General features: G+C 43.1%; 1 protein-coding gene across 1 annotated transcript; it reads left to right on the top strand.

Annotated features, from left to right (window-relative positions):
• Positions 1 to 3,465: 3,465 nt before the first annotated feature.
• LOC144482755 (extracellular calcium-sensing receptor-like) lies at positions 3,466 to 14,753 on the top strand. The gene is made up of 5 exons (XM_078201597.1): positions 3,466 to 3,723; positions 7,132 to 7,965; positions 10,680 to 10,907; positions 13,642 to 13,765; positions 13,852 to 14,753. Exons 1-5 carry the CDS (start codon positions 3,466 to 3,468, stop codon positions 14,751 to 14,753), a joined length of 2,346 nt encoding a protein of 781 aa, XP_078057723.1.
• The last annotated feature ends 408 nt before the right edge of the window (positions 14,754 to 15,161 follow it).

Genomic DNA, 15,161 nt, shown 5'->3' with positions numbered 1-15,161 from the left:
TCTTCGACCTCGCAATTAGAACCAGAGAATCATAGAAAAGAAACAGCAGAAAAGGAGGCCATTCAGCCCATCTTGTCCATTTCAGATCCAGAACAACCAGCTGCCCTTTTTAACGCCCTCTTCTTGCACCCAGCCCGTAGCCCTGTAGCTTATAGCACTTAGGTGCAGATCCAGGTACTTTTAAAAAGATTTTAGTGTCTCTGTCTCCACCAACAACCCGGGCAGTAAATTCCAACACTCAACACCCTTTGCGCAAGAAGTTCTTCCTCCTGTCTCTTTTACACCTACTGCCACTTATCTTGAATCTATGTTCCCTGGTTCTAAAATTCTCCTGCCATCTAAACTATTTTATCCTGTGCACGCTATCTCTCCCCCTAATAATTTTGAACACCTCTATCAAGTCACCACTCAGCCTTTTTTTCCCAAGGAAAATAGCCCCAAGTTCTCCAATCTCACCCCGTAGCTACACTTTTCTGGCCCTGGCAACCTTCTTGCAAACACCTTCTGCACTCTCTCCAGAACAATTAAGTCTTTCCTGTGATACGGAGACTAGAACTACACACAATACTCCAGCTGTGGCCTTCCATATTCCAGAACTTAGTTTTAATATAAGATTCAACTTTAAGTTGGTTTAACTTTGAGATAACACGGATTCTGATATTCTCTAAACATTCAAAAGTTACATCTGGTGATGATCATCCACATCATATAGTTTTTTGCACATTCTCTGTGCATTGCGCTTTTCAGTCGGGTAAGGTTTATTCTCTAATGGCCTTAAGAGTTTGCCTATTTGTAATAGAAGTGAATTTTTCTCTCTGTAGAATTGACTAACCACTCCGCACGCCGGAGTAGACGGTACACTATGTAACACTTCGGGACCTCCTGCATGACCTCAGTGGTAAGCCTTAATTTGCTGCTAGGAGCTTTGGGATGTCTGGAGGCTATGAAAGTAGCTATATATATTGGAACTCTCTTTTTCCTCATAACCCAGCGATAGATTTCTTGCAATAAGGCAATGACTCTGTTTCTGGTTTTCCTTTTGCTAGTTGTGTTTGCCAAGAGGGAAACACATGGAATGGTCTGTACCCGTAGAGCGAAAGATAATCTCCCCAGTATATCTGAGGATGGTGACATTATCCTGGGCGGAATATTTAAGATACATCGAGATGCGAATCAGGAGGTGCCTTCATTCATCACAACTCCGACAGACACCGTGTGCGGAAGGTGGGTCTAACTGCTGCCGTGAGCAGAAGAGACTTTAATTACTGTAAAAAAGGACAATAAAACATTTTAATTTCATTTTTTCACTTATTTGAAATACAATCTTATGGTTTCGGGAACGCATTCTATAACGTTTTCATTTTTCTATGGATGTCCTATAATGGTGTTATTTTCAGATGCTTTGTTTCGACGAAAAGCTTCCACAGAATGATTATCCTTCAATTATTGAATGTAACATTATGCATTGACCCAGACTGAAGAATTTTTATTTACCATATTATTTATTTGTTACTGAGTGTTTCTATCCTGACAAATTTCTAATGGGTAAACGTAATGCACAGAGGGAACGTTAAATCATCACCCCACGGGTACTAAATACAACAGTTGTGTGCGGCAGCCGTGATATTACTGAAACCATTTAAGCAATTTAACCTGTTTACCGATAAATACAACTACAAGAACGATTTCTAAAATATATTTAGGATGCAGTTGCTACGGAACCAGATGTGTGTTAAACATCGTGAAGTTCTGAATCTCAGTGCCCTCAATGTCACTGAATAGAAATATCAAATGTCCTTTTCACATTATGCAACTACCCCTATAGGAGCGGCAGCTGAGCTATTGATTACATTGGGGCTAAAAACAAATGTGGGCGGGTGCAATGTTGTCAACAACTGTGCATTGGCGATGGTGCACTTCCTTCTCTTCCCGCTTTATCTTTCAGAACATTCAAATTTAGCTCGATAAGGTGTTAGAAAATGGATTTACTGGGACATAAAATACTGTTGCAGCTGCAGTGTGTATGGACCACATGAATGTCTCAGCGGCGAACAGCTGGTTGTGAAACGTACAGCTGCCCACAGATATTCTGTGCCCTTTTGCACGCTAGTCTACGGTATTTGGCGATATGGTTCAGATGGCGCCCTCGACTGAGAATCTAAGATTTAAGTGAATAGGAAAAAAAGCAGCGAATCTTTACAACTGATCCCATCGAGACACGCAGGGTCTCAAACAGAAAGGGTAAATTAGAGCATATAATTTGTAAAGCCATGGAGAGAATTAAAGAGAAGGAAACGGCTTGGATTAAGAAAGAAATTAATGGGACAGAAATGAAAAGTGCATTTTTCTTCTTGAAAATCTCCAGTAATAATTTATATCTGAAGGAATGTAGCTCCACATTTGCAAAATGGAAACCAACCATTTCTGACTTGTCCTGTGGATATCTCGCTGCTACGTGCCAGGGCACCACCCTGTATATCAATTTGACTGTCAAGTCTCCTTGTCTGAAAGGGCAGGGTACCTAGGGCAAGGCTTTCCGCATTGCCTGCGGTGTAGGCATGGAAGTTGCTTTTCGATTTATTCCATTATAATTGTAGGTGACATGAACCTCGGCATTATTCTTTGCGCAGAGTCTGGGCACAGCCTTTAACTTCAGTGTAAAGTAAAGTAAAGTTTATTCACGAGTCACAAGTAGTTGACATTAACACTGTAATGAAGTTACTATGAAAATCCCCGAGTCGCCACACTCAGGTGCCTGTTCGGGTACACTGAAGGATAACTTAGCATGGCAATGCACCTAACGTGCACATCTTTGGACAGTGGGAGGAAACCAGACCACTCGGAGGAAACCCACGCAGACACGAGGAGAATATGCAAACTCCACACAGACAGTGACCCAAGCCTGGAATCGAAGCCGGGTCCCTGGCGCTGTGAGGCAGCAGTGGTAACCACTGTGCCACCATGCGACCCCAGTGTCAAAAATTAGAACCTTCACGTGTGCAATAATATTCGGGAAATTAGCTGTGCATTAATCTGAATTCCTGTTGTTGTTTTTATTAAATATCATCACTTGTCTAATTTGCTTAATCTTAGGATCTAAATAGAAACCTTGAAGAATTTTAATTGAAGAGTCAAGATCATTCAAGTTATATTTTTACTGTAATTCCAATCCAAAGATATCTATGTATATATCGATACGTGCTCAGTTGCAAATACAGACATTCGTTTATCGTGATGATATAGAATTTCACACCTCCTGTGATTGCTGTTACTTGTTGTCGAAAAAAAAGCATCTGTGCTCTTTACGGATTGAATATATTTTCTATTTGCTGAGGTTTGATCGAAAATATTGCGTCTTAACTATATTATGCAACAAGCGATTGAATTACGATTTGATTATTTGTACTGTGTTTTGTTTACCTTTTCCACAGTTTTCAATTGTCAAACTTTCGATTAATGCAGACCATGCTATTTGCTATTGAAGAAATAAACCAGAGCAAAACTCTACTTCAGAATTTCACACTGGGGTATAAAATCTACGATGACTGTTCGTCCTCCGCCATTGCGTCAAAAGCAGCGCTCTCTTTGGTCAACGGAGAACAAGAACTAATTAATTACCCTCAATGTAAAGGTTCCTCCAATGTCGCAGCCATTATAGGCTGTGATATGTCCTCGTCCTCCATTGCAACTGCAAGGGCAGTTGGCTCCTTTGGAATTCCGATGGTAACATGTAAATACATTCATTTAACTAGTTATTAAGTATCTCCCGTTAGTTTATTCAGTGCTGGAAGGTTAATCACGGTGGCACAGTGGTTAGCACTGATACCTCACAGCGCCAGGGACTCACGTTCGATTCCTGGCTTGGGTCACTGTATGTGCGGAGTGTGTACGTTCTCCTTGTGTCTGTGTGGGTTTTTTCTGGGTGCTCCGGTTTCCTCCCAGAGTCGGAAAGATGGTTAAGTGCACTGGCTACCCTAAATTCTCCCTCAGTGAAAGCACCGCTTTCTGGACCAGCATTTTTACTACCCATCCCTAATTGCTCTTGAGAAGGTGATGACGAATTTACTTTTGGAACTGCTGCAGTCCATGTGCTGTAGGCACAGCCACAGTGCTGTAAGGAGGGAATAACGATAATAGATCCAAGGACAGTGCAGGAAAAGCGGCAGAATTCCGAATCACATACGTGGTTGGTGGGAACGTGCACCTAACAGCGGTTCCATGCATCAGCTTCATTTGTTTTTCCTGGTGGTAGAGGTTATGTATTAGGAAGATGCTGTTGCAGGAGTCTTCGAGAGCTGCTGCATCTTTTAGATGGTGCACGCTGCTGAAATTGTGCCTCGGTGTTGAAGGGAGTGGATCTGAAGGTTTAAAGTTAAAAGATTATTTATAAGTTTAAAGTTTATTTTTTAGTGTCACTAATTAGTGAAGGTGATGAATGGGGCGTGAATCAAGTGGGATGCTTTGTTCTGGATGGTGTCCAGCTTCCTTGATTCTGGAGCTGCACGAATCCAGGCAAATGGAGAGGATTCCATCACATTCCAGACAGGTTCTAGGGAGACAGGAGGTGAGTTTCGTGCAGCAGAATTTCCAGTTCCTCTTGCTCTTGCAGCCACAGTAAATATTTAGTTAGTTCAATTCAGCTGATGGTGAATGGCAAACTTCAGGATACCAACTAGAGGTGAGGCTATATTGGATCTGGTGCTGGGAAATGAGCCAGACCAGGTGCTAGACTTGGAAGTTGGTGTGCATTTTGGTGATAGTGACCACAATTCGGTTACGTTCACCTTAGTGATGGAAAGGGATAGGCATGAACCTCGGGCCAGTGGTTTTAGCTGGGGGAAGGGTAATTATGAGGCTATTAGGAGAGAATTAGGAAACATAGGTTGGACTAGGAGATTACAGGGACTGGGAACGTCCGACATGTGGAGTTTTTTCAAGGAGCAGCTACTGCGAGTCTGTGATAGGTATGTCCCTGTCAGGCAAGGAGGAATTGGTAGGGCTAGGGAACCGTGGTGCACCAAAAAAGTTTCTTTGTTGGTTAAAAAGAAAAAGGAGGCTTATGTTCGGATGAGACGTGAGCACTCGGGTAGTGCACTAGAAAGCTTTAGATTGGCTAAGAGGGAGTTGAAGAGCGAGCTTAGAAGGGCTAAAAGGGGACATGAGAAGACTTTGGCGGATAGGGTTAAAGAGAATCCTAAGGCGTTCTATAGGTATGTCAAGAACAGAAGGTTGGTTAGGGCAAGTTTAGGGCCAGTTATAGATGGCAGAGGGAAGTTATGTGTGAAACCGGAGGAGATTGGTGAAGCATTGAACCAATATTTCTCTTCGGTGTTCACGCAAGGGGACATGAATATAGCTGAGGAGGACACTGGGTTGCAAGGGAGTAGAATAGACAGTATTACAGTTGATAAGGAGGATGTGCAGGATATTCTGGAGGGTCTGAAAATAGATAAATCCCCTGGTCCGGATGGGATTTATCCAAGGATTCTCTGGGAGGCAAGAGAAGTGATTGCAGAGCCTCTGGCTCTGATCTTCAGGTCGTCGTTGGCCTCTGGTATAGTACCAGAAGATTGGAGGTTAGCGAATGTTGTCCCATTGTTTAAGAAGGGGAACAGAGACTTCCCCGGGAATTATAGACCGGTGAGTCTCACTTCTGTTGTCGGCAAGATGTTGGAAAAAATTATAAGGGATAGGATTTATAGTTATTTGGAGAGTAATGAATTGATAGGTGATAGTCAGCATGGTTTTGTGGCAGGTAGGTCGTGCCTTACTAACCTTATTGAGTTTTTTGAGAAAGTGACCAAGGAGGTGGATGGGGGCAAGGCAGTGGACGTGGTATATATGGATTTTAGTAAGGCGTTTGATAAGGTTCACCATGGTAGGCTTCTGCAGAAAATGCAGATGTATGGGATTGGGGGTGATCTAGGAAATTGGATCAGGAATTGGCTAGCGGATAGGAAACAGAGGGTGGTGGTTGATAGTAAATATTCATCATGGAGTGCGGTTACAAGTGGTGTACCTCAGGGATCTGTTTTGGGGCCACTGCTGTTTGTAATATTTATTAATGATCTGGATGAGGGTATAGTTGGGTGGATTAGCAAATTTGCTGATGACACCAAAGTCGGTGGTGTGGTAGACAGTGAGGAAGGGTGTCGTAGTTTGCAGGAAGACTTAGACAGGTTGCAAAGTTGGGCCGAGAGGTGGCGGATGGAGTTTAATGCGGAGCAGTGTGAGGTAATTCACTTTGGTAGGAATAACAGATGTGTTGAGTATAGGGCTAACGGGAGGACTTTGAATAGTGTGGAGGAGCAGAGGGATCTAGGTGTATGTGTGCATAGATCCCTGAAAGTTGGGAATCAAGTAGATAAGGTTGTTAAGAAGGCATATGGTGTCTTGGCGTTTATTGGTAGGGGGATTGAATTTAGGAGTCGTAGCGTTATGTTGCAACTGTACACAACTCTGGTGCGGCCGCACTTGGAGTACTGTGTGCAGTTCTGGTCCCCACATTACAGGAAGGATGTGGAGGCTTTGGAGAGGGTGCAGAGGAGGTTTACCAGGATGTTGCCTGGTATGGAGGGGAGATCCTATGAGGAGAGGCTGAGGGATTTGGGATTGTTTTCGCTGGAAAGGCGGCGGCTAAGAGGGGATCTTATTGAAACATATAAGATGATTAGAGGTTTAGATAGGGTGGATAGTGATAGCCTTTTTCCTCTGATGGAGAAATCCAGCACGAGGGGGCATGGCTTTAAATTGAGGGGGGGTAGTTATAGAACCGATGTCAGGGGTAGGTTCTTTACCCAGAGGGTGGTGAGGGATTGGAATGCCCTGCCAGCATCAGTTGTAAATGCGCCTAGTTTGGGGGCGTTTAAGAGATCCGTAGATAGGTTCATGGACGAAAAGAAATTGGTTTAGGTTGGAGGGTCACAGTTTTTTTTTTTAACTGGTCGGTGCAACATCGTGGGCCGAAGGGCCTGTTCTGCGCTGTAATGTTCTATGTTCTATGTTCTATGTACTTATATACAAATATCAAATGATTCACTCCAGAAATGTTGCCAAATCATGCTAATTACACATGATATTTGAAAGTACTCTCAATACATGTTTTCATATATTCACACTTTTTATATACAGATTAGTTATTTCTCCACCTGCTCCTGCCTCAGTGATAAACAGGAATACCCCACCTTTTTTAGAACGATACCAAGTGATGACTATCAGACCAAAATTCTCGCTGAACTCGTGAAAACTTTCGGCTGGAATTGGATTGGGACCGTTCGGAGCAACACCGATTACGGGAATTTTGGAATGCGAACATTTATTCAAGAGGCCGAGAAACTTGGGGTTTGTATCGCGTACTCTGAAGTGTTTTATCGGACGGATCCTGCAGAAAAAATTACCAAAATAGTCCACGTGATCAAACAGGCGACGACACCCGTGTTGATCGGATTCCTACATCCTCGAGAAGTGCGACTTTTACTGAAGGAACTTTCGCGTCAAAATGTAAGCGGGATCCAGTGGATTGGAAGCGAAGGGTGGGTTACTGAAGAGTTGGTTTCACCTGAAGAAAGGGCACGATTTCTGGTTGGGACAATTGGTTTGGCCACCCCTCGGACAGAAATACCCGGACTCAGAGATTATCTTCTTAATATTCATCCTTCGAGGTTCCCTGATAATATTTTCGTGAAGAAATTTTGGGAAGCTGCATTCATGTGCTCGTTCAAGGCCGAGAATGCGACATTGCAAACTGCTTCAGCACGTCCCGTGCGGCAGTGCACAGGGAAGGAGCGGTTGGAAGAAATACAAACAGCGTATCTGCCGGCGATAATGGACGGAAGTTCCTACATTGTGTACAAAGCTGTCTACGCGGTGGCGCATGCTCTGAACGACATGCTATCTTGCGAAGAAGGCAATGGACCCTTTGTGAATAATACGTGCGCTCAAATTTCCAATTTTCAACCGTGGCAGGTACACACATATTATTTGGCACAGCCTTTCCGAGATTAAGTCCGTCTATATAACGTGGACCAATATTGGCATGTTTTTAAACAAAGAACAAAAACGTTTATTTATTAGTGTCACAATTAGGCTTACATTAACACTGCAATGAAGATACTGAGAAAATCCCCTAGTCGCCACACTCCGGCGCCTGTTCGGTATACTGAGGGAGAAATTAGCATGGCCAATTCACCTAACCTGCACATTTTTGAACTGTGGGAGAAAACTGGAGCACCCAGAGGAAACCCACGCAGACACGGGGAGAATGTGCAAACTGCACACAGACAGTGACCCAAGCCAGGAATCAAACCCTAGGTCCCTGGCACTGTTAGGGAGCAGTGCTCACCACTGTACCACCTGGACAGCACTGAACAGCCCCGTCGGCCCCTCAAGCCTATGTCGATCACGGTGCCCCAACTAAATTGAAAAGTTCTGCCCTTACTTGGTCTATATTCCTCTCTTCCCTCCCTCTTCATGTATCCATGCACATGCCTCTTAAATGTTGCTAATGTGCCTGCTTCCACCACCACCTCTGGTAACGCGTTCCAAGCACCCACCACTTTTTGCGTCCCCCGCACATCTCCCTGAAACTTTCTCCCTCTCACCTTGAACTTGTTCCCCCATGTAATTGAGATTTCCACCCTGGCAAAACGCCTCTGATTATCCACCCTGTCTATGCCTCTCATAATTTTGTAGACCTCTATCAGGTCTCTCCTCAGCCTTCATATTTCGAGCGAAAGGAACCCTAGTTTATTCAACCTCTCCTCATGCCCTATGCCCTCAAGACCAGGCAACATCCTGGTGAACCATCTTTGCACTCTCTCGAAAGCTTCCACATCCTTTTGCTATTGTGGCGAACTGAACTGAAGAAATACTCAAAAAGTGGCCTAACCAAGGTTTTATGTAGCTGCAACATGATTTTCCAACTCTTGTATTCAATGCCCCGACCAATGAAAGCAAGCATGACAAATGCCTTCTTAATCACCTTGGCCACCTGTGTTAACATTTTAGAGAACTGTCGACCTGCATGCCCAGATCTCTCTGTATGTTAATGTTCATAGATGTTCTGCAAATTTACAGTATAATTCACACCTAACTTTGATCCTCCAAAATATACCACTTCACATTTGTCCGTATTAAATTCTATCTGCCATTTCTGTGTCCAAGTCTCCAATCTATCTATATCATATTGTATCCTCTGACAATCCCCAGCACAATCAGCAACTCCACTAATCTGCAAACGTAGTAATCAGGCCACCCATATTTTCCTCCAGATCATTTGTATATGCTACAAACAGCAGAGGTCCCAGCATGATCCCTGTGGAACACCACTAGCTACAGATCTCCATTCCGAAAAAGCCCTTCCACCGCTACTCTCTGTCTTCTCTGCAGCTTTATAGAACCTCAGTTGGGCCGCACTTGGAATACAGTGAATTCTGGTCGCCACACTACCAGAAGGATGTGGAGGCTTTGGAGACGGTACAGAAAAGATTTACCAGGATGTTGCCTGGTATGGAGGGCATTAGCTATGAGGAGAGGTTGGAGAAACTTGGTTTGTTCTCACTGGAGCGACGGAGGTTGAGGGGAGACATGATAGAAGTCTACAAGCTTATGAGAGGCATGGATAGAGTGGATAGTCAAAAGCTTAGATTCCATCTGGCCCTGGGGGCCTGTCCACCTTAATGCAATTTCACATATCCAACACTTCCTCCTTTGATTCATTGACATTCTCTAGAGCGTTCACACACCCATCCATGATCTCAATATCCGTCAATCCATCATGCCCGTCTCCTTAGTGAATACTGATACAAAGTACTCATTAAGGATCTCACCCCTTTCTGTATCTCCATGCATAACTTCCCTGCATTGTCCTTGAGTGGGCCTACTCTTTGTCTTGCTATCCTCTTGCTTCTTTTATATCCATAAAAACTTGGGGTTCTCCTTGACCCTGTTTGCTAAAGACATTTCACCGCCCCCTTTAGCCCTCCCAATTCCATGTTTAAGTCCCTTCCTACTTTCTCAATATTCGTCAAGGGCTTCATCAGTTTTTAGTTGCCTAGGCCTATCGCATGCTTCCACTTTCCTTTGCCTAAGCTTACAAATTTCCTTGTTATCCATGCTTCTCGAATCCTGCCATTTCTATCTTCCATTTTGCAGGGGCATGCATGTCCTGCACTTCTGCACTTCAACTGGCCTTTAAAAGCCCCGCACATACCAGATGTGGATTTGCCCGCATATGGCCTCTTTTGATCCACATTCATCAGTTCCTGTCTCTTTTGGATGTATTTGTCCCTCGCCCAATTAAGCAACCTCACCTAAGAGCCACATTTATCCTTATCCATGACTACCCAAAATCTTATGGAATTATGGTTGCTGAGCCCAAAATGCACCCCCAATGAAACATCGATTAGCTGGCCCGACTCATTCCCCAATACCAATTCTAATATGGCCACCTCCCTGAGTGGATTATCAACATATTGAATCAACAAGCCCCCCTGCACACATCTAACACATTGTTCTCCTTCCAAGCCCCTGGCTCTAAGGGAGTTGTTTGAATTGTTCATTGGTCCATTTCCAGCCTTTCAGTTTGAGTTAATGTGTGTGAATTTTATTGCACATGTTCATATACAACTTAGCCATGTTGCAGCTAAAGACTTACATGGTGTGTATTATTCTATTTCCAGCTGCTCCATTATCTACATTCAGTAAATTTCACAGATCGAACTGGGAGAATCATGTACTTTGATGAAAATGGTGATCCAGTCCCGGCATATGAATTGATTAATTTGCAACTGACTCTGAAGGGAACAGTCGAAGTTGTGAACATTGGATATTATGATGGTACAGCTCCTTTTGGACAAGAACTTAACTTGAATATCGGTGATATTATGTGGAGCGGCGTTAAGGATCAGGTATGTTCCTTTTGTTGGCCATTCATGTGTTATGGTATAAATCTGAGGTTTAGACCCACAGCATTGAAATAACTATATGTGTGTTTCATTAATGCCTTGATTTTGATGGAACTGACAGGATTGGTATTTATTGCCTATCCTTTTTTTTCCTGGTTTAATATAAATGAATAACTTTCAAAGCCATTTCAGAAGCAGTTTTCTGCCTTTTCCTTTTCCTATCCACCCCTACCCCCACATCATTTTGGCATTACTTCTTGTTTTGACGTAACTGCATGCAAAAGAAGCCATAAAAACGTTGCTGTTATTTCTTTCCATCTGTTAACTTTCCAATATTTGCACGTTGGCCGCTGCTTGCTAGAGTGGATGTGACGGGACCAGTCGTAGTAATCATGAACAGTACACAATAGTCTTATCCAATTAAATAATCAGAGTTATCAGATAATAATTACGATGTTGATCTTGAAAATAATTCTGCAACTCCATTGAATGGAAATGTTGAAGTAAATTATCCCAATCGGCCTAGGGTCTCCACCCTAAAGCTTCCTTCTCCCCCACATACATTAATTACCTGCATGCCCTCGCTGAACTCTACTGATTCTAATCAATGCTTCCAGCAAACATTTCTTCTGTAACAAAATGGATCGTTGTCTCTTGCCAACAATGTCTCAATGTTGGAGGATTGGAGATCACTGAAAGGTGATGATTTTATGATTTAGTCGAAAACCTCATATGTGTTTATTTTCCTTTTACACTTTTCTCTTCCTCGAACGAACAACTGATTGGTCAATTCAGCAGCCCGTACATTAAATTGCCTTTCACAGCAAGGCAAGCAAAAGAAAATTGTCTGCGGTTTGGCCAAAAATCGCTCTTTAGAAAACAAAGTGATTCCACTATTCCGGTGAAGTAAACACCTGGACATGTTTAAGTGAATTTTTCTTTTTGCAAAATACATATGACGGCCGACAAATATTAGTTTTACTCCCGCCCCACAGATGCTGTCGGATCTGCTGAGACTTTCCAGCATTTTCTGTTTTTGTTTCAGATTCCAGCATTCTTTTTTAAAATTCATTCCTGGGACCTGGGCGTCGCTGGCCGGCCAGCATTGATTGCCTATCCCTTTATTGTCCTTGGAGGGCAATTGAGAGTCAACCATATTGTCGTGGCTCTGGAGCCACATGTAAGCCACACTGGGTAAGGATGGCAGGTTTCCTCCCTTTAAGGACATTATTGAACCAGGTGGGTTTTTATGACAATCAACAATGGTTTCATGCTCATCAGCAGATTCTTAATTCCAGGTATTTTTTATTGAATCCAAATTCCACCTTCTGTTGTGGCAGGATTCGAATCAGGGTCCTCCCGAACATTAGCTGAGTTTCTGGATTAACGATCTAATGATAATACCAGGAGGTCATCACCTCCTCAGTATTTTGGGGAGTGTTCCAAGTATATTGTTTTTATTTAAAGTTTAAAAGTTTAAACTTTATTTATTAGTCGCAAGTAAGGCCAGTTAACACTGCAATGAAGTTACTATGAAATTCCCCCAGTCGCCACACTCCTGCTCCTGTTCGGGTCAATGCACCTAACGAGCACGTCTTTCAAAATGTGGGAGGAAACCGGAGCACCCGGAGGAAACCGATGCAGACACGGGGAGAACGTGCGAACTTCACACAGGTAGTGACTCAAGCTAGGAATTGAACCTGGATCCCTGGTGCAGTGAAGCAGCACTGTGCTACTGTGCCCCTCCCCCCCAATGTTAGTTGGGTTTGTGCATCTCTGACACAAATTCAATGCTGCAGGAACATGGATACAAAATATCCTCTCTTCTTAAACAACCGAATCGATAATCTAAAAACAATTCTTAGCTTGCTTGAATTCTAACTAGCAGCATACATTGTGTTCAGCTGTTTGCATCATTATATAAGGAAAGAGTCAAGGATTTCACGGGGGTGAGAAGAGGTTTATTAGAATTGTAGCAGGAATGAGGGGCATCCGTTATTTGGAGAAATTGGAAGAGCTGTACTTCTTCGAGTAGAAAATAAGAGGAGGCTTGATAGAGATTACCAAAATCATGAGGGTTTTGCGAAGGAACAGGTTCAAGTGCCAAGTATCGCTTATAAGCTAACAGATGTTTGAGGTGAAATATCAGCAAAATGCTGGGGATGCCGGAATTCTAAAGTCAAAACGGACTAAACTCGCGGCATGTTCAGCCGCCTCTGTGGAGAGAGAAACTGAGTTAACGTTTCGAGTCCGCAGGACTTTTCAGTTTTGAAGTGACGTTTCAAAGAGGCTAAATTAGTGGGAAAACACGAGTTGTGATCAACATTGCACTGTTTCCTTGCACATTGTTCCGAAGAGAGTCAATCTGTCCATCAAACAGCATCGCCCATCTGTTTTATTGTCTCAGTCAAACAAAAACAGAAAATGCTGGAAAATCTCAGCGGGTCTGACAGCAAAGGTGGAGAGAGAATTGAGACAACGTTTCGAGTCTGGATGGCTCTTCGTCAGACTGGCACTGCCTGAAATGATAGGGGAAGGAGATTCATCAGTTACTTTTCATAAAACAACTTGCATCAGTTACTTGAAGGGAAGGAAATATAAACCCTGGGGAAAAGCGGAGAAGGAATAATCTGTGAAAAAGCGAGCGCTTTCACCATGAGCCTGCTGCTCCTTCTGTACAGAGCCGTTCTTTGATCCGAAGTGACGGTCGAAGTAAACATTCTTTCTGTTCCTTCAGATTCCACGTGCCGTGTGCACAGAACCGTGTCCTCCCGGCACAAGAAAGGTCAACAGGAAAGGACAACCGATCTGCTGTTTTGACTGTGCAGAATGCGCCGATGGTGAGATTAGCAACACCACAGGTCAGTACAAATCAGTTTAGGGTACACTCCCTAATTCTTTGATCACAAGTAATGTTTGCGTTTAAAAAAATGTTTTATTCTTTCAGATTCCGCAGATTGCATGAAGTGCCCTTTGGAATACTGGTCCAATCAACAAAAAGATCGATGTGTTCTCAAGAAGGTCGAATTTCTTTCCTTTGGCGAGATTCTGGGATTTGTGTTAGTGACACTTGCTTTAGTGGGAGTCGGTTTTACACTGGCTGCAGCTGCTATATTCTTCCAGTATCGAGAAACTCCAATCGTGAGAGCTAACAATTCGGAGCTCAGCTTCCTCCTTCTCTTCGCACTAACGCTTTGCTTCCTGTGCGCACTTACCTTCATTGGAGAGCCAACAGGATGGTCTTGTATGTTGCGCCGGACTGCGTTTGGTATTGTATTTGTTCTCTCTATTTCCTGTATTTTGGGGAAAACTATTCTTGTTGTGATAGCATTTAAAGCAACTCTTCCCAATAACAATTTGATGAACTGGTTTGGACCTACGCAACAGAGACTAGGAGTGTTCATCCTTACATTTATTCAAGCTTTAGTTTGTGCGATCTGGTTAAGTGTATCACCTCCCTATCCATTGAAGAACATGGCCTATTACAGAGACATTATTATTTTGGAGTGTGATGTGGGTTCTTTAAAAGCCTTTTATATTGTGTCGAGCTATATTGGTCTTCTGTCCACTGTTTGCTTCGTGCTTGCTTTCCTTGCACGAAAGCTTCCGGATAATTTCAACGACGCGAAGTATATAACTTTCAGTATGCTGATCTTCTGCGCCGTTTGGATAACCTTTATCCCAGCTTATGTCAGCTCTCCTGGAAAGTACACTGTGGCAGTCGAAGTATTTGCAATCTGGGCATCAAGCTTTGGTTTGGTTGTCTGCATTTTTGCTCCTAAATGTTATATTATCTTACTGAAACCGGAGGCTAACACGAAGAAAAATATGATGGGCAAAGTGACTTGACAATCACTCTGAACCTTTAACTATTTCTCTCGTATTGTATCCCGTCTATTTCATCAATGCGAATATTCATTGTTTAATTAATGTAGCTTGCATTCACTTTCAGTGTAAAGCGTCAGAGAAATGGATGTACAGGATTCGATATTGTCATTAAATCCATGTTCAATTATGCAGGCTGCATTGTACAGCATATATATGCAAACGCATAAGTGTTTCGATGGATGGCATTGCTGTCGTGAGTGACCTGTATCGGGGTATAACATATCGCTTGCATGTTGTGCAGCTACAGCAAGCTTGTACTCCTCCCGAACTAATACTGATTTTGCTCACTCCGTACAACTAACATCACTGATAAAAAGTGACATGTTGAAGATTTTCATCGTCGACTTCTCAGAACACTTTGCATGAAGA

Source organism: Mustelus asterias, chromosome 3 (assembly GCF_964213995.1).
Source record: "Mustelus asterias chromosome 3, sMusAst1.hap1.1, whole genome shotgun sequence".
Lineage (NCBI taxonomy): Eukaryota > Metazoa > Chordata > Chondrichthyes > Carcharhiniformes > Triakidae > Mustelus > Mustelus asterias.
The sequence above is the reverse complement of the archived record's forward strand: the minus strand, read 5'-3'. Positions and strand labels throughout refer to the sequence as shown.